At 36.1% G+C, this 20,819-nt stretch overlaps 2 protein-coding genes across 7 annotated transcripts in view; both read right to left on the bottom strand.

Annotated features, from left to right (window-relative positions):
• Positions 1 to 13,076, bottom strand: part of LOC106051639 (putative uncharacterized protein DDB_G0277255) — a 32,424-nt gene extending 19,348 nt beyond the window's left edge. For 2 of the 6 annotated variants that reach the window (XR_008773700.1, XR_008773701.1), the window contains exons 1-2: positions 12,577 to 13,076; positions 12,373 to 12,491 (exon numbers count right to left, since the gene is read on the bottom strand). Coding sequence is in view for 2 of the 6 variants with exons in the window: in XM_056004282.1 (XP_055860257.1) it covers positions 8,247 to 9,648; positions 12,373 to 12,491; positions 12,577 to 12,594 (1,539 nt within the window). In the remaining 4 variants the exon portion in view is untranslated. Of the gene's footprint in view, positions 1 to 1,725; positions 1,902 to 7,814; positions 9,649 to 12,372; positions 12,492 to 12,576 lie in introns of those variants that run through there. The other 4 variants (XM_056004282.1, XM_056004283.1, XR_008773703.1 and 1 more) reach the window with 4 other exon arrangements.
• A 5,272-nt stretch (positions 13,077 to 18,348) lies between these two features.
• On the bottom strand, positions 18,349 to 19,404 carry LOC129921722 (probable G-protein coupled receptor B0563.6). The gene has a single exon (XM_056004291.1). It carries the CDS (start codon positions 19,402 to 19,404, stop codon positions 18,349 to 18,351), a length of 1,056 nt encoding a protein of 351 aa, XP_055860266.1.
• Between the last annotated feature and the right edge of the window lie 1,415 nt (positions 19,405 to 20,819).

Raw genomic sequence — 20,819 nt, 5'->3', positions numbered from 1 at the left:
AACGACAGTCCAGCGCGCAAACCGCGCGAACAGGCAGCCATCGTAGACTAGGTTTAGATCTAGACTAAATAAACTCTAGATAAAGATCCAGAACTAAATCTATAATCTAATCTAGACTAGAATCTAGACTTGATCTGGGAATCTATAAATAGAATCTAGATCTACTAGATCTAGGTCAATATTATGATCAGGATAAGTAAACCTACTATTGGGTTATAGTGCTCTTATGCTGTTCACATCTGATTCACTTCTTGATGTGATACTACTGCTTACATAATAAATAAATCTGCATCATTAAGCTGTTAGAAGATAAACTATTTTCCTAATGGATAAAAAATGTAAGTTTTGTTCAAATTGTTTCATACAATTAAATCTAAATCTAGATCTATGTCTGGCCTCTATTTATTGTAAATTAGTTTGTCGTCATGTGTATAGTCTAACGACGATGTGTGAAAACTGAGCGGTATAAATGTTGTTCGTTGTTTTTTTTTAAATTTACATTTGAAACCAAGTTCGTATTAAAATTCTTTTTTAAAAACAACATTTGAATCAGTATTCTATTTCATGACTTAGTTAATAAATGGAAAATCTATTTTATAATAATTCATTGATACTTTTTCAATTGTGACCTTAGATGTATTTTTTTTTTGTACCAATGGGCGAATCTATGAATGAAGCTTGATTTATAAATGAAGAAGCTTGCAAACTTTTAATAAGACTTATTTCCCCTGAAGTTTTTCATTGAAAAGTTGTGTAATTTAAAAAAAATCTGCTTGCATATATAATTTTAAAAATTAGATGGTTCACTTTCGGAAAAGAATAAAGTAGCCGTTGCGTCAGAACTTTGAATGATCTAAAATATCATGATGTCTGATTTTCATTTTCACTTTTAGTTTCTGAGATCTAAACGGGACAGATGAACAGACGGACATACAGGCCACACAAAACTAATAACGTCTTTTCCCCTTTCGGGGGCCGCTAAAATGTCATTTTGGGGTGTCATTCAAAATGGTAAACGCCAATCTCCGCGCGATGAAAAAAAAACATCATGATTGTGGAATTTGGTGAAAGAAACTTCACAGGCCTGAAACTAATGAAGAATTAGTTAAGGTCAACAATTTCTCGAAGATAGATTGAAACATATATTTAAATAGTTACCAACATTCTTTTGCAATAGAATTCAAATTAAAATCTGAAATTAAAACAATATCGAAGGGAGTAAAAGAAATACGAATGTGTACTTCTAATGGGAATAATCCTAGATAGTTGGAAAGAGTGGAAAATGCGGAAAAGAAAAGAGGTAGGGAGATTATTGATGGACAGTAAAAACAACTGTTATTAAACAATATTTATAAAACTTTCAGAAATAAACTAAAATTGTTTATATGATCTACGTAAATATCTTAGTATTTAAAATAAAAAAATGTATTAGCAAGGTAATAACGATATTGATTGTGACAATAGCGACAGAGGCGGCGTTAGCATCTTACGTAGCCGTGGGAGAGTGTCATATCAGGGCCATAAATATTTGTACAATGGATGGTCACAAAAGTTTCTCTTTATCGCGGGGCGCTCTAAGGCGCGGTCCTCGGTACGGCTACCCCACTCGCCACCCCCTAGTTCAAATCGACCTTACCTCTACTTCTATTACCCCAAGTACTGAAAACTATAATTTAAAATGTGTTAATAGTAAATAACCAAATCGATATTTCAATTTATTTGTACCTACATTATGAAGTCATCAGGAATCCACTTTTACAGCGAATAATCAGATCCTATTTAAAGTTCCGTTGCCTGCTAGTCTGCCAAATGGTTCTTTTTCCGTTCTCCCATCATGTGTGTGTGTGTGTGTACACACTGTCTGAATTAAATACCATGCAACAAATACACATGCCTTTCTGAGACCATAATAGCGTGCAGCGTGGGCTAAGAGTGTAAAGGGGGGGGGGGGCACTCGTTAGTAGGGCGATTTTTTTCTCCAAAAAATTCCTACCTCCTCCAGTAAAAACAGGATATTAATAAACGATTATAAAATATTTATACTAAGCACTTTAAGCATATCCCCTCTATTTAAGATCCTTACGCATGCGCATTGTTTACATCTGCCAGCTATGACCGTCTGATAATGTCGAACCTTAACTACACATTTTAAAATGATAGGCTTTATTAATAGACTGTAATTATTTAACTTAATAGATGTATATCGTGACTTCTCTTTTTCTCGGGTAAATTTTAGGATGGTAAAACAGTATAATATTATGCAGTAATGTATTACTTTAGCTCAGGTATTGTTACTTTACTTGTTTCGTTTGTAGTTCTAGATAAGGTTGCTTGATAATTTTACAAGATATTACTCTCACGTTCAATTATAACATAATACAATAACAAACGATTTAAGTTGAGAAAAAGCTTAAGAACTAGAGATAAACAAACCGAACCCAAACCGAACGAACCAAACCCAAACTTTAAAATTGATCGCTACGAACCGAACGGAACGAACTGTCCTTGTCCAAACCGAACTGAATCAAGATTTGCAAATTGAACATTTTGCCATTTACAAATCCCTACAATACATTTCAAATCACATTAACAATAATAATAAGGCTTGTCTTCGAGTCCGAAGATTAATGAGGAATGCAGTATTTCCCGTGGCTACGCAGTCCCAGCTGTGACCTACATATGTGCCACTCTCTGCGCAGGCATTACAATTGTCCGGCGGTTGTCGATTTAGATTTTCTGTTCGCCGTCTACGTTTGTCCTTGGCAGCAAATTTCTTTTGGTCTCAAATGTGTATCCCGCGGCCTATGTAAGTGACTTCCAGCTGTTTCGTTCTGAAACTACATGCAACTACGGCCTTTCTTTATAAGCAATTGTATTGGATTTTTTAAGTTAACTGAGTCTAAAACTTGTGTAGGTGTAAAAGCAAAGACAACTGTAATTCTTGAACATTTTCTTCATGATACTACAAAGAGTGACTTGGTATTAGTTACTAATAATGGTAATAATATGAATTTCTTTAATCACAACGATGGTAGAACTAGTTGTGCAGATCTAAAAAGGAACCTAGCTGTTGAAAACTCTCTTAAAAACACTGGTGCTGATCAGTTCACGCTATAACCAAGACTTCAAAAGAAGTGGTGGGGTACGCTCAGTATGTTCGAAAAAATCAGGAACTAGAACACCTTCTGAAACAGAAACAACTCGGGCGAAAGAGCCTTGAACCAACAAAAAACCTGAGAGAAGAAGCAGGCCTATCTGCAACTGACCGAATCTAACCATGCCACGTATGCGGCCAGCTTTTTAAAGCGAAGATTGGACTTTACAGCCATCTTCGAGTTCACTGGAGATGAGAAATGTGCTCATCTTTGACCACGAACGAGGAGGTATATATGTAGTGTAAGAAATGACTCATTGTGTAAACTCATTCTTCAAGATGAAATGGATGGAGCACGAAAAAAAGGGTCGTCTGAAGAAAAGATGGACATTTTAAAAGAATGGACCGCTCGCTCTCTCTCTCTCTTGATATCCTTTTAAGAACAGCTGCTGATCGGGAAAAATAGAGGGATTTGGTTACGCGAACTGTCACAGCACCACTACGACGAAAGTAAAGAGACAGACGAGATGAAGGAGCTTGGATATTACCTAATTTTCTAACACAGAACTGATCCCAACCCTGACTTTTAAATCTGACCGAACTCATCATCATCATCATCAAACTCCATTAGAGTGAGGGCTTGAGAGGCTCAAATCCTCTCTTGCTAAAGCCCTGGACCGAAACCCTGCTGTCTTGTGTAGTGCATAAATGTCGCCATACAGATCGAGAATTTTGGGTTTCGCAGACCTTTCGAGACGGAGATCAGCAAGTCTGGGGCAGTCAAACAGAATATGAGGCACGGTTTCCTCTTCCTCCCCGCAGCGGGGGCACCGTGAATCGAAATTTGGCCATAGCCGTGAGAAATATGAGCCAACAGGACAATGGCCTGTCCTGCGCTGTGCTATAATAGCTTGCTCAGGCCTGGACAGCCTCCACCACGGGGAAGTGCGGTCAGGGCGCCTCATGCACTCCCAGACTCCACTGGCTTTTTGGGAATTGTCCCAGCACTCAAACCACTTTTCCATTTCTGTTTTTTGAATTAAAGCCAGAGCATGATGGAAACTTACAGCCTGTTCAGTGGGTGGAATTTGCCCTCCCTGGTGGGCCAAGGAGTCTGCAACAGTGTTGCCAGTCACACTGTGACAAGTCAAAAACTCGCTGTCAGAGTCACTCAAATTTATCACAGCATTAATTATTATTTTTCATTATTTATTTATTTTATTTTGATTATTTCACCATCCTACCCCTAAATTCTCCACCCGCCCCACCTTTTCCTCTATACCAGGCTAGACTTAGTTGACCACATTGGAGAAAACTAGGCCAGTCCTTTCATTTATCTGCCCTTGATCGGGGAAAGATAATCACACTATCTCCTTTGTCTTATCCGCCGGATGTCTGCCTGACGGTCGCGGTTGACACCACCTTGGTTTGAATGCAAGCTAATCCTTCTCCCCCCCCTTCTCTCACGTCTCTCTTTGATCTAAGAGATTGCCCTGGTCAACACACCGCGTGATATTCCAAGGTGCGGCTCCCACCTCGAGTCAAATCCACCCACGTGTAAGATAAATCTTAGCCTAGGGCATTTCCTGTGTCCGCCCGCACTTTCCAGGCTTATATAAAGTAAACCAACTCAAGCCAGACCCTTTTTCATTTCTCATTCGAGCTGAGCTATCGAGTCTGGACTATATCACTTATTCTCTCTCCTAGAGGAATACCTGGTGGTAAGCCGAACTTAATCACAAGTTCCATCTTAATTACTTTTGTGCTATTTCCACTGGATATTATCATGTGTATTTTGCTTATTTCATTTGTATTTAATTAGTGCATTGTGTATTTCTCACTGGCGTAAGTAGAAAACATAAACATGCCCTATGTATTTATGTATTGCATTAATCTATTAATGCTACGTTGCTCAATTGATCGTTGATGCGACCATGTATATATTTGTACATCTTAGCCTATTTCCCTTATCTCGGCTGACAACCGTGATGATTTTACTATCGCACTAATACTGCGCTTAGAAAGGAGATATGAGTTATCTCCCCTGTATTGAATTATCTCCCCTTTACTCATTTTACTCTAATGAGAGTTGCGCCGCTTGAACGGACACTCCATTCAAGCGCGCCCCATTGTTCTCGACCCACGGTCATATGTAGACAAATCGTCTGGGTCGCTGACCACAGCCCACTTCCCCCCCCCTTTTCTTTCTCTATCCACCTGTGTTGTTCATTTGAGATTATTATTTCCCCTTCTATGTACATTTTTATATTAGTATTTCCCCTTTTATGTACATTTATATAATGCTACTATCTGCCATCTATTTTCCAAATCCCATTTGTCATCATCTCCTCATTGTGCTCTAAAGCAATTTCACCAATCTGACGAATGCACCTCAGTCGAGGGCATCGATAATATGTATGAGAGACATGTCCTAACTTGTCTTTATTTATCCGCAGCCTCCCTCAGGTGTCTGCCTATTTGCCTACTGGCCTATCTATGTGCTTAGTGCTAATCAGCGCTGCACTTGCCTAGTTGCTATCAAGAATCACCTATTGCCTAGTTACTGGATCAACGATCCATTTACCCGCAGTTGTGCTTAGTGCTATTCAGCGCTGCATTTGCCTAATGAGATCTACCCAACTCTACTACTTGGCGCTATCGGCATTGCCCACCTATTCGACAGCCCACCTGTCAAGCTATTAGGCGCGACGTCCCTATAGAGTCAGATCTGTGCGAGACGTCATAGCTACGCCAACCCTCTGCAATTCACTGGACATATCCTGTTACTCACACCGCCCACGGCAGATCAGCTCTGCCCGCAGTAACCTTGTGCCCACGGTATCCGGCCACCCGCCATACTGTGCCCACTACAGATACTAGAACTTGGGACTGAGACTCCACAAGAGCTATATCGCCGGCGTCCCTCTATCCGCTAGAGCGCCACCTCCAGCTGCAGAACCTCAAGCCAGGACCCAGCCAGCTGCGACATCAATAGGACAACCAGCTAAGTCAGAGGACAAAGTGACATACTCTCTTATTATGTGCAAGAGTGATGATTAAACATAGAATATATTAGAGATAGATGCAAACCCTCCCCCTTTTTATTATTATATGTATATTTATGTAAATAAATTTCCTTTATTTTAACTTTTGTATCTATCTTTCATTGCTTTGTCTCGTTGCGTGTCTGCTCCCGATTCATATGCTGATAAGTGGGGGTGTGATAGCATTAAAAATAATCATCCCCTAGACATAAAACGTGCCAAACACACATCACATTTCCCCACCTGTCACACACACCTATGTGACTCGGTACCCACTGCATTATCACAGGGGTGCCATAGCGTTGTTTTATGTTGTGTGAAGCTATGATGACCGAACTGAACCCGAACCGTACTTGTTATCGAACAGAACTCGAACTTAAATCTAACCGAACCGATCCCGAACTTTCTAAAAACGAGTTTGATCTCACTTAATAACATCATTGTTTTATTTGCAATGAGAGATTATCTAACGTCATACTAGACTATAAAAAATTCGATATCTAAGTTTGAATTCTAACAATAGATCTATAAAAGATGTTCCCTCGCTGAAAACTAAGCTCATAATATTTTTTAGCGCTTATAGCATTACAATTCTGCGAGTCATATTTTTCAACGTTCTCTGAGCAGAATTAACCAACGCTTTTCTCTATTTGCATTACTCAAACAAGGAAGCCACAGATGTCTCAAGTCCCACTTACATGAAAAGCTCTGCTTCCTACTTAAAGCACATAAGGACAATACCATCTTGTTTGGTTTGGTTTAGGATATATAGTAATGTATACAGTGCTAGATCGGAAAACCAGTGACTTGGCAGAATTTAAGTCATTGGTTAACATGCATGACTGAATGCATGACGCGTAGGACGTAATCATCTTCTTTTTTGAAGTAACGTCTGTATTATAAAAGATAAGATGTAGTTTTCATTGCACAGTAGTGTAGCCTCCACTTGAAGATGAAATTGTGTTTATGACATACATCTTTTGGTGCATAAATTGGTTGGACTGTTCGGATTGCATTATATTTATACAATTAATAAATGTCTTGTAATAAATATGGATGAATTCGAAAGTTAAGGCACAAGCGTATATGTCAGTAGTCTAACAGGAAAGTTAGACACAAGCGTTTTGGTCAGTGACTAACATGAGCGTCGGACGCTAACACTTTGGTCAGTGGCTAGCATGGGTGTTGGACGTTAGCACTTTAGTTAGTGACTAACATAGGCGTTGGACACAAGCGCTTTGGTTAGTGAGTAACATGGGCGTTGGACACACGCGCTTTGGTCAGTGACTAACATGGGCGTTGGATACAAGCGCATCTGCCAGAGGTCTACAAAAGGGTTGGATGTAAACGCATCTGTTCTCAATCTCATCTGCAATTGGGTTTTACTTAGATGTACACATGCGCATAGATCAGAGGTCAATTTAGGAAAAGATTATTAACTTGTATTTCAACAGGTGTGGCCTAATGTTTTTCTGTGTGATTGTGATTGCTACATTTTTCTTCTTAATAAAGAAATTTCTTTTCATCAGAAAAAATAGTTACCATATCTCTCTGAAGTGTTAGAGCATACTGTAATGTAAAAATAAAGGAGCATTTTACACTAGGAAATAAAAAAAAAAAAAAAACAAAATACATTTACTGTAAGAGTGTACATTTTAAAAAAGATAGCAATACACTTAACAAATTAAAACAATTTTATTGGTATTGACTATAAAGTATTAATGAATTCTGGAAACAGACTTTATTATTTGAAAACAATTGAGTTCCTCTACATACATTCTTTGCACAGACAACAAAAGAAACATGCCAAGCATTTTTAAACATTGAATTTTAGAAATTTATATCTCAGCAAATTCATTCTTTTGTCCAATGATGCATAATCCAAAAAAGTATTGTGATAAATCATTATGTGCTGTGAACGTCGCATGACATCTTTTGACAAGAAGAATCCTAAAGACATGTAAATTAAGGAGGTTGAAACAAAAAAAAATATGCCCGTTTTTTTTTGTGTATAACATGGCGTCGTACCGTCATGGAAGACCTTAGACTCTTGGGAAGAGGCTGTAAACTTCTCTAGTGACTGATTTATATGGAAAGAGCCTGCCGACCTACGAGCCGAATGGCGCAGGGGGATCTAAGTCATTGTGCTTTTGTTCACACTCTTCATTTGTATCATTAATGTCATTATTATTGTCGTTTTTATTATTGTCAGTTATTGTCATTGTTATGTCATTGTTATTTTCATTATTATTTTCATTATTATCATTATTGTCAGTATTATCATTATTGTCAGTATTATCATTACTGTCATTATTATCATTATTGTTATTAATGCAATTATTTTCATTTTTATCAATATTTTCATTTCTATCAATATTTTCATTTCTATCATTGTTGTCATTATTATCATTGACAATGACATTGTCATCAAGTTTAACATTGTAAGGATTTACAGCCTTAATTATTTTCTTTTCACCAAGTCTGGAATAAGAATCAGAACTATTCTCTGTATCATTGGATGATTTATCTTGCGACTCTGACACGTAGTAAGAATCCGAAACATCGGTGGACACTGGCTCCAACAAGTGTGGGTTTCCTACATCAGTGGACGCTGACTCCAGCTCAAAATATGGCTCCTTGACACCACTGAACGCTGAATCCAGCATAAAGTATGGCTCCGTGACACCATCGGAATCTAGCACAAAGTATGGGTTTGGAACGTTCGTAGATGCAGAGGAAATATTACGCTCTTTATCTAGTTTGTTTTGAGTTCCGCAATGGCTGAGTCCATCCAATTCATTTATGATTGCATTATTTTTGCCATTATCTCCTACCTTGTTGAGATCTACTGAGGTCTCCTCCTGTGTATTGGCCCTCTCGTCTGGATCATCTATAGCCTCATACGTTTCACTATCTTCTTCTATTAACAGTTCATAAGCTGAAGTTTTAACATCCTTGTGTTGACTAGGAGCCTCACTGCAGGCATCTTGTGTTTCACTGACCCACTGTATGACATCGTAATCGTTGTTAAGCGCCAAGCTTTGTCTCACTATGGTGACAGAAGAGTCCTGACTACACATTTTGTCAAGATGCTGTGTTCTCTTTATTTTCCTCCTCCACAGAACGCATATCACAATACAAGCAACGCCCAATAACGAGCAACTGACAATGACTCCGATTATTAAGGAATCAGTCTTGTTAAAAGCCTCTGTATAGGACGGCGCTGGCGTTGTCTTTTTCTGGGCATTACTACTATAGGTCGCTGTGATTATTGCAGAATATGTCCTACTGAACTCCTCGTTGGGGGGAGGTTCAGATGTTGTTACTCCCAAGACTTTACTACTGTAACTCGTTAATTGATTTTGACATGAACGTTTTAGATTAGTACACGCAATTTCACACATTAAATTTGCATTATTACAAGAGATGTTCAGACAATAAGAAGCGTCCACTAGACATAATTCATTTAATGTACAAAAAGGAGGTTGACACCCAGACATTTGTAGTGCACTGAAACAAAATAAAATGTAGACTATAGATGATTGAATAAAGAGAACTAATTTTTAAAAAAGTATTATTATTATCTTAGAAACAACAAGTATTCATTCTGTGGCACTGCCAGGGTCGGGTTTCGCAAGAACGAAACGAAATTCATTGTATTTCCTTTATCAGTGTCCACTGAGAAATTTTCTGATGATGTGGCAGGTCTGCAGCAGTACTGGCCTCTGACAGTCCACGAGAATCTTCTTAAGAATGTTAAGGGCCTTGAAGGTGAGATCAGTTGGAATTATGCTTTCGGTTGATATAACAATAAGGTACATTGTTGTATTTAATTAATGGTAATGATGCCACAATTATCCAGGTCAAAAGAAATACAGATATCGTCACTAAAGAGTTTTACCGTTTCAGTGAGGGTGTTTAACTTTTTCTCGGTTTCTGCATATAGCTCTAAATCATCCATGTATAATAGGTGAGACACACTTTTTGTAGATTTGGTGTCTATCCTAAAATCGTTTGTAGTGCTATGGAGTAATTTAGATAATGGGTTAATAGCTAGGCAGAACCAGAGCGGAGATAGAGAGTCACCCTAGTATTTACTCCTTCTTATGTGAACATAATCTACCGTTAAGGTGTAGATTTATCTTCAAATTATCCTTACGAATTTCAATAGATTTTTTTTGTTATTCTTATGTTGATTTTTTCTAAATATTCGAGGTTTTTAATAGCCAGTCACTGAGTCGAATGCTTTTTTGTAGTCGATGTAACACATGTGTAAGTTTCTTTTTCTTCTATAATACCATCTATAAGCTGTAATTTACAGCTCATCGATTCTTCAATGCAACCTTTATGTTCCTCTGCTAGTAGATTATGAGCATAGCAAAATTTATGCATTTTACTTTTTAATAGTTAAGTTAATAGTGACAGAAATGTGATAAAGCAATAGTTTGATGGTTGATTCGGATCACCTTTTTCGTGAGGAAAGATGTTCTCCCTTCAGTGAGTTCTAACAACATTGAAGACGGTTCTGATATTAACTCGTTAAAACTTGATGTTAGTGGTACTTGTATGGCTGTAAGCTTTTTCAGCCAAAAGTTGTGTATATTGTCCGGCCCAGAAGCAGTCCAGTTGTTAGTTTTTGATATAGCTGCTAAGACTTCCTCGGCTGTGAAATCCTCATCAGACATTTCTGGTATTAGGTTGTTTTTAGTTTGGATTTCATCGATCCAGTCAGCCTGTACGTTGTAATATAGAGGGTCGGACCAAAGCGCTGCCCAATAGTCGATGAACTCGCCGTTTTTAGTGCTATCAATGTTCTGAATTTTGTCAGCATCATTATCAGCTAGTTTACGGATGAACTGTTTTCTTTTGTCTTGAAATAGAGCATTATGCTCTTTCCTTTTAGTGGTTTCGTTGTAGCGCTTTAACCGAGCTCCCTTAAACTTTTTGTCTCAGCGTATCTTTCAAACATAAGAGTCGTCCGCAGTCGTTGTCTATCACAGTCCATCAGCTTGATTCCAGTTGTTCTCAAAATGGACTTCATTTTGTTAAGAATTTTCGAGGAATAGTTGTTTCCAAGATATTGTCCTATTGTATCCATTATATGGTCTTCAAGGCGCCTTTTCCATGCTGGCATATGTTTTTTTTTCTTTCCCTGATTAATTGAGCCTAGCTTAGCTCGATGGTCTTTTGTCCAGAGATCTCTGTAACAGCCACTGCGGCGAAGTATGTAGTGAGGTGTATATCAAACTAATTTTTTGGTGTTTCAAAATAGTTGACTAAAACTTTATTTATTTCAATAATATAAGTTTTTATCTCTTTCTTGACATTTTGTTTAGGGATACGTGGCCTAGAGTTAAAATTGGTGTTCTTGTAACGGTCCATGAGAGTACAAATTTTGAGTCTAGCTCATTGCTTATTGCCGATATTGAATCATTGTCATGTTGGTTGGGTGTTCTACAAATGTTTTCGTTGGTCGGCTGAGAGGGTGTGTCATTTATATCTGAGATAAGCTCTTGTATTTGAAGCTCATGACCTACTTCTCTTCTTATCACGTCCATTTCTGTAGGTGTCGAATAGCAGTTTTTAATAATAACAGACCGTCTGTCTACAACATGGTATTTTATTTTTGATATGAATATGTCGGCTGAACTGGTAAACGCATTTTTTTTTAGTGGCAAAATTTTTAAAAATATTTGAAATATTTGAAAGGAACATAAATCTAAATCCAATCAATAGATCCGTAATACCCAAACTAAGGCCTGCAGGCCGGGAGTCATATCCGGCTAGCATAATATATTGAACATAAATTTAGTTTTTATGTGATATTTTTTCATTCCCAATTGGAACTCCAGGACAATGTTAAACTCGAAATAAATTACTCAGGCGGTAAATATTATTCACCAATGAGTCGAGTGTTTACTGAAGGTAATTCACAAGCTCATGACCAAACACAAGAGAGAGGTGCTGTTGGTGGTAGAACAAAAGGAGCCAAAAGGATCAAATGAACGAGAGAAATGAATATAGATATTATCAAATCGTTCCTCCGTGTAAACAATTGTGATGATAAACCTCTCCCAGGTTTTAGGCAAAACCTCTTCCAGTAATTCAACGAAATATATCCTAATCTAAACCTTACAGAGCAATAAAATTACAAACTATAATGAAAGATTCGAAAAGGAAATGTGTATTACTAATATAAAAACTTAGTTAAATATAATATTCTTTTTTTTTTACCTGAGCTGTGGTATGCACTGCGTTATAGGAGGGCAATCACTTTGAGATAGACAAAAGACATGACACAATGGAAGCAATAAGAACAGAGTCTCAAATACCGCTGTCGAAATGATCAAATTCTAAAAAAAAAAAAGAATGATATTTACAAATGAAGTTTTGAAAAGCTAAACAATCTGTTAATGTGTTTATAAAAGAGTATCTTACCTTATGAGTTGGTTTCATGTCGTTAGATTTTATTCAGAATTTAATAAGTATCTTATATCTAAGACTTTATTAATTCTATACATTTAGTAACAGATGATAACTATAATGTTCCATCTTTGTATTGATCAGACAAGAGTGTCACTTGAAGCTGTCGTCTCACGTGAACTGTGACAGAGAAAAATCTTAATTGTGAATGTTACACGGCGGTTCTAAATTTGGAATCCCTTGAAATTATAAAAATACCTAGACACACACGCACACACAGACACATTTGTTTTTTTAAAGTCAATTTAGTCCAGTTTCGGATAATTCACATCAACATCAACAATTTTCTCAGCTTCCTGTACATTAACCCATGATAAAAGTCAGATGGATTGTGGCGTTCTTCAATCATCCAACGCACTGCAATCGATTGATCTCTAACATCACATTGTCTGTTTACATATGGTCTATTTGGCATGAGTGATCGTAGTGACGGACAAAGACAAGCCGTCTGAATCATGCCAGTCTTCTTCTTCAGTTACGTACAAATCAATGCAAATAGTCACTATATCGATATTTTCTATTCTAAACAGAATGGCTTCGAGAGGTTCTAAATTTAAACTCATAGTTAAGTAATCGTATTTTATTTTGAGGGTGTGATCTGCAATGCACATTGACATATACTTTCCTCCAATCTCTTTTTCTCTCTGACTCATAAATCTTTACATAATATTAAATATTTATTGTGTCTTATTTTATCGTATCCGACTATGTTCAGGTCGTAGCCTATACCTAGGCTCTCATGTCACCCAATGCTCCAAACTTAAAACTGGAACAAAAGATTTTTATACAACAAAGGTGGCCAACACTTAAAGTTGTATTACTATTTAAGAAAGCTAAAGAAAATTTTGAGAATCTCATTACTAAAAATCAATGTTCCATATTTCCACCAGGAAGGTAATTTCCCCCAAAAGATAGCAAAATATAGAGAATTAACCCAGCAGAATCTCAGAGCCTTAGCACGCACTGTTTCCACTTGACTGGTTCCAGTAGAAGAAACAGAAGATAGCATTGTTATAGTGTCCTTTAAAAAATAAAAAGTTGTAAAAAGGTTTGCTTTGTGTAGGTTATGTTTTTATAGAAAACTTGTACTCAATGTATTTGTTTTAATATACACGTTCTTTTAATCGCCATGAATACATCATCATTTTTATATAATTATCGGCTAATAGTTACGACCTTAAAACAATCTGTTAGTGAAAAAAACTATTTATCATTATCCCATTAACAATGTCCTGCGAAATTTATTCTCATCCAAAGACAGGTCTGTTGCAGTAAAACATTTTCTCTGACTGATAATAAGTATTAAGAATATATTTTATTTTCTTCAGTGCTGACTGCCTTGGCGTGCGGTTTGCGCGCTGGACTGTCGTTTTGGATTTATCGATGGTCCCGGGTTCAAACCCTGCCCGCTCCCATCCCCCGTCGTGCTGCGGGAGGTTTGGACTAGGAAGTAAATTATCTTCAACTCTGAAGGAACATCCGAAACATGTAAAACATTTTACAAACGAACAATTCTAGAAAAGGATTATCACCCATTCACGTCGACTCTCTCTAAACTAAATATGCACATGTAATGCAAAATAGCATATAGCAAAGTATTGGATTCACTAAAACTAAGGACTTGTTTTTGCAATAATAAAGGGGACTTTTAAAACATTTACACTTAATATCTAGCTCTCCATTTATTCTTCATCATTGTACACATTTTAATCCTATATTCATGTATTGATAGAATAATTCCGACTTCTCAATAGGTTTAACTCCTCATATATTTTACCACTGTAAAGAAAAAAAAAACGCGCAAAACTTGAATTGTATGGTCATATCATGAGGTCCTAAGGGCTAGCAAAGACCTCCATCCACGTTATTTCAAGGGATAAGAAGAATCAGTAGACACGAAAAGCGATGGGAAGACAAGATAGAGGAAATAAAGGGCATGTCATTGAAAGAGATTCTATCCAAGGCAAATGACAGAGAAGAATAGAGAAAGTTGATTTCCCTTCGTCAATATTAAACAAAATAATTAATTAGTAATAATTGGCAAATGTGTAAAATTTTTAATTTATTCATGTTTTGTTAGGTACAATAAATAATGGTTTAAAGTTTCAACTTGATCCGAGAATGGATGTGGGAGAAATAACGTGTAAATTATCTAAGGGGACAAAACTCCATTTATTTAGACATATTTGTAAATACTGCAGAATTAATTTCACTTTGTGATATCAAACAAAATAATTCATTGACAATTTTTTTTATTATTATTTATTATTATGTCTCACTATGCCTACGAAATATTGTGCTGAGTTTTAAATTGATCAGAGAATGAGTTTGGGAGAAATAACGTGTACAAACTTTGTATCAGTCAAAGAGATTTAGTATACGCTTTGTAAAAAATAAATCTGCAAACACATCTTCGAATCGATCTTCAGCACTATGTTTGCTTATTTTCTGTAAATGATTGAAGAACTTACCAGATATGACCTGACGCGTTCTGTTGACGGCTGAACTTAGACAAAATCACTTCAAACATCTAACACAACGGTGTAGACGTCTTTGTTTACTTCCTGAATGAAATAACAGAGCAACATTTAAATATCTTTCCTTACGCCAAATTGAGCAACAATTGCAGCATCTTCTTTTTACAAAGCTAATGACATCTCTTCCTGTCTTGCTAAAAGTTTGTACACGTTATTTCTCCCACATCCAAACTAAGATCAAGCTGAAATTGTGCACAATTATTTCTTTTACCTGACAATCAATAAAAAATAAAACCAAATAGTTAATTAATTATTGTAATTAATTTTTATGTTTGGGTATTTAGAACAAGGGAAAGAAATTGTAATTGACTGAAGTGGCGGCATAAGCTGAATTAGAACCCTTTATAGGTAACTGTCTGAGTCTTAGTGAACGCAAACTTGAAAAATATTCCGAGGCAATGGAAACAATAGATAACTATAAAATCCTCCATGTTCATAAGCTCTCAACTAGCAGAGTGGTTAGCGTGTTGGCTTCAGAAACCTGAGAAGGCTTGAGCCATAAGTTAGATTCCATGTCGTTTCCCTTGTTTTATTTTTATAAAATGCTTTTTTATTGTTAGTCTAGATTTTTACAAACTTCATTACATGACTGATCCAAACTAATTGATACAAGTAAACGTAATATAATTTTTTAAAAAACTTTTTTTTTTCTTTTTTTTTTTTTTTTTAATCTTTTCCCTCAGGCTCGTTGGTGATGTATAAAAAATATTCGTAATTTTTTGATCTACTGAATTTCCACCTTTTCCCTTTTTAATTTTCTTTCTTTTCTCTCTCTCTCACTCTGTTTCTTTCTCTCGTTCTTTATTTCAAATTAAACAGAAAGTTGGTCCAAGGAAGACTAATAGTGTAATAGCATTAGTTTCTCTACTTTAGGATTCGGTCTGAATAAGTGACAGCTCCGATTAGCAGGTTGTTCAATTAACAGGATTCGACTGTACATTTTTTTTATTTAGATCTAAAAATTAATATTCTTTCTCCGACAAAGCTAAAATCAATGTTTTGTAAAATACTTGTCTCTAGTAATCATAAAATTTTATTTTTTACTGGAGAAAAACCATTTTCCTGACGCTAAAGGCAGACTATCATTGGCCTCCTTCAGTCGTAGAACGACTATGGTTCATCTCAGAGAAATTGGGCTTTGAATAAGTGAGATGAAAGCCTGGGTATTGTTTATGGTCGGAACTATGTCTCCCACACAGCAGACTATAGCTTTGTCTATTCATTAGAAAGACGCCGTTTTTTCCACCATTTTAATTCAGAAGGAAACTACTCATATACAACATTACTTTATTTTTAATTGGATTGCTTTCCTTGAAACTATATCATTGGTATTTCTGTGCTTTTAAGTCTACATTTTACATCTGGCTGTATTTAACAATGATTAACATCGATGTTCATGAGCTACACATTTTTCGTTGCCTCAATTACCAGACAAATTGCTTTCTATGACAAACATCTGGTGCATTTTTATAACATCCGGTAAACAGTCAAAGTAAAAAAAAACAACGAAAAAAAAATTATAGTTTGTACATGAATAGTTTGTGCAGGAATTTCAACTACATTGAAAGATCTTTTGACTCCACGAAATATATGTGAAGCGGTGACCATGGTTAGGAAATGAAAAGCAATATGAAGTGATAAAATCAAAACAAAGCTTTATGAAAAAAACATGCAACTATTTTAATAACACCAGATATTGACGTGTGTAACAAAAAAACGCACATAAATGTAGTCATATATATATAGAATGTATAAAGAGAAAGATCACTTGTTCTCTCCCCCCCCCCCTTTTCTTTTTTCTCTGTCTTCTCGATAGTTACATGAAGTAACTCTAGTCCGACTTGCAGAAATAAGAGTTATCTTTCCATGACTTTATCATGGTGTCAGGCATGGTTGGGTCATGAAGAGAATTATATTGAGAGATATAGAAAAGCTAAATGACAGGATAATTATTGAAACTGCACATTTTCTTATAATATTTCAAAAATATTATTATTTTTCGTTTTGTTTTCTACCTAATAATGTGTACTCTTGTTAATGAGGTAACTATTCTGTTAGCTGTTTTGCATGTTGCGTGTTTGCTCGCACTGGCTTAAATGTTATTGTTACCCATGGGAAAATATGCTCCCAAAAAATCTCATACGCTCGGTCTAATTCTCGCTAAGTTGTTGAGTGCCGTAACCCTTACTAATAAGTATTTTAACAATACAATGACATTAACATTGTGTATCACCATTTATCTCATCATCTGTCTGGTTCCGTCTAGTCAAAGCTCACCGAGCAGCTTCCTTCCAGGTGTTTGAATTCTCGGGGAATCTCTCCGACTGTCTCCGCGTCTTGCCCATCTGACAACGTGTCTAATAGCGTCTTATTTTCTTGTACAAAAAGTCCTTCTATGAATATGTAATGGAATAGAGATACTATAAAGGGAACCGACGTATCACCTACAAATACCTCGTCACAAGTAAAGATTATTATTATTTATTATTATTATAGCTTTTTATACAGCGCTACTTTCATGCTTATAGCATGCTCAGAGCGCTTTTGGTCCAATCTCATTTGTGGACAAGTGGGGGGAGGAAGTATCTAGGAGTTGGTTTTCCTTGCTGCCTTTAGGCTCAGTAAACACAACTCTGCCCGAGTCGGGTGTCGAACCTCGAGCCCCATTCTAGGTAGCCAAGCCAAGCTAAGTTCAACCGCACTTGGCTACTCGACCACGCTTCCCACCATATTTTAAATATGAGCGTAACCGCTAATGGGCCCACAATGACCTGCTGACCACTGTAAAAAAAGGCGCAAACTAAAGCTATATTGACACATCAGTAGGTCCTTATGCCTCGCAAAGACCTTCCTTCAGGGAAATGTACCAGAACAAAGAAGAAGAGGCAGACACAGAGAACGACGGACAAACAACATTAAAATATGGATAGGCCTGTCGCTGTAGGAGATTCTACTTCAAAGCAAAAGACAGAGAGGAACGGAGAATGAATGTCTACAGATCAAGCATTATGACCTAACAATTTATCCGTCTGAGGCTACTCTAAGGGAAAAGTGAAAGTTAAAATTACATTATACAGTAAAAGTAAGTAAATATGCATGAAGTTCAGTGAATATAAAACAACTGCTACGTATGCTACAAATTCATATTCCTCCAAGTGATGAAAAAAGACATAAGAAAGATAAAAATAACTCAAACTTTTGGAAACATATTCACTAAGATGTTGCGGAAGTTGCTGTTGAGAAGGACGTAGACGAAGAAATTGCATGAGCCGCAGACGTAGACGAGAGTCATTTTGATTTCATCCAACACGAGGCTGAACGTGGTATCGTTAATAAACTGATCTACCATAGCACAGGTCACGGTGAAGTAGGTCCCGTGAACGGTGGCGATGATCAACGCGATAGTCATTAAGGTGCGAGTCGTTTTAAGCGACGGTTTTTTCTTTGTCTTCGCTGAGAATATCAGCTGACGCTGCAAGTAGGAATGCTTGACCTTGACCCCGATAAGAACGCAGCCGATGGTTACCAAGGATACTGGAACTATGGAGCTTAAAAAGTTGAAAACGTAGCGATCCAAGTTGTAAAGAAGATTAAAGTTATGGATGTAGAATTCAGAGACTTTTTCATAACCAATAGCTTGTCCATTGGGTAAAACTGTAAACCAAAAGTCCCTAACAAAGGCAGACAAACAAGCCCAGGGACCCCAAAATAGCCAGACAGTAACTACCGCCACTATAGCTCTCTTTGTTGTAACGATACTTGCAAATTTCATTGGAAAGAAAACGGCAATAAATCTTTCCAGTGTAATTACAACTGGCAAGCCTGTCCCAGCGAATCCTCCCCAGTAATGCAATGTCGTTAGCACTCTATTAAAAGTGGACAAAAGTCTTGCCAGATTTTCTGAACACTCCCAGCCAAAATAATTAGCGGTCTCTTTTGAGTGAAGAAATCTTCCAGTCAAAGCAATAATGTTAATTGGAGTGATAAGCAAGAGACAGTCAGCCAGCGTCAAACCAAATATTATAATATTGGATGGCTTCCTTAAGCCGCTTTTAATCAACATGGCAAACGTTAACATATTTGCGATCATTCCTAACAGTCCTACAACTGGCTCCACATAAAGCTGAACGATTTTCAGGCGGTAATCCTGATTCCGAGATTCCACAGACTTTGTTTTTTCAGTAAAGGTGCTGAAAGTGAAATTGATAGACGCTGTCCAGCTTTCAGACATGTTCACTGTTGTCATTCTTAACTTATAAAAACAACACTAGTCTGGTACAGATATGGTATTTAACAGATGGAAAATGCTGTTAAAATCTTCTGTCTGGGCTTTTGCAAGAAAGGACTTAAGAATCTCAGGCTCTCAGTCAAATATTGTTAGTTGATGATGGTAATAAAATGTAATTTTTAATGGCACAATTATAGAAGAAAAAATCAAAGAAGATTAAAGGACAATTTTCTTTAGTTGTTTCAGAATGTTTTTTTTTCATTTATTTACTATCATAAGTCTTTACGACTTTTATGAAAATATATATTTTTACATATAGATTCTCATTGGCAATTTGTTTAAAGTTGTTTCAATTCTAATAGAAATGTCATAAAAAAGGGTAAATAAATAGTTTCTAAATATCAAATAAATCGAAACAAAATCTTAAAAACTATAATTAAAAAAGATGTGTAATTAAGTATATAATTTGTTTTCAAAAGCAAAAAAAAAATGCACATTATGTTTTTCAAAACCTTAGTATGACTTTACTTTGTTATTTATTAGACCAACTCTTCAATTAAAAAAAAAAGGTAAGAATCAGAGTCAAAAATTATATTTATTGCAATATTACCAAATTTAAAGAAAAAGTAAAATAATAATAATAATAATAATAATAATCTTTATTATCCGTAAGGAAATTTGTCTTACAATTTGTGCATTACACCAAACAAAAAACATTATAACTATAAGAAACCAAAATGTACATATATTAGTAATATGATGGCTTAGCTAATGTAGATCATTTTCTCAACTATCATTAACTATTTTAATAATGCAGTAGAGAAGAAATTGACTTTACGGTAAAATTTAGATCTCCAATATCATTTTTGTTTAATTACTGAGAATAGCAGCCGGGAGGGAAATAATAATGGAGTCCCGCTAGACTGATTGGTATCGTATACTTATGGCTGAAACAATAACAAAGAAATGTGTTGACTTTGACAAAGTCAATATTTGAAATATAGGAGGCGTTTTTTTTCTCTGCTCTTTAACGGGAACAACTAACGCAAATTTTCAAAGAATAATGAATGTGAACTAAATTGTTAGCCAGCTATTAGCTATTGAACGCCTACGTTAAGCATTAAAATCCTCCAGCAATGTATTTTGTTGTTTTCAATATCAATATAGTCATGTGTTTTATGTTGTACAATATCATATAGTCTTAGCCTGGATATAAGATATAGCAAGTAAGACGCAGTAATATATATATATATATATATATATATATATATTGTTACGTATTTCTGAATCTTCTGGCTAGATGTATTAGTTGGCACACAAATAAAAACACAGCAAAGAACTTGACGACTAAACTTTCAGTTTCATATAACTTTAATGACTATTAACTCTAACAATTCGTTACTGTAACATGTAGCGTAGAAGACTGTACAATA

Source organism: Biomphalaria glabrata, chromosome 11, assembly GCF_947242115.1.
Source record: "Biomphalaria glabrata chromosome 11, xgBioGlab47.1, whole genome shotgun sequence".
Classification (NCBI taxonomy): Eukaryota; Metazoa; Mollusca; class Gastropoda; family Planorbidae; genus Biomphalaria; species Biomphalaria glabrata.
This window is presented reverse-complemented; position numbering and strand designations above follow the sequence as displayed.

Bases quoted from the DNA above. Each gene is read 5' to 3' on its own strand.
- LOC129921722 (XM_056004291.1), bottom strand. From the start codon at position 19,404: ATGACAACAGTGAACATGTCTGAAAGCTGGACAGCGTCTATCAATTTC.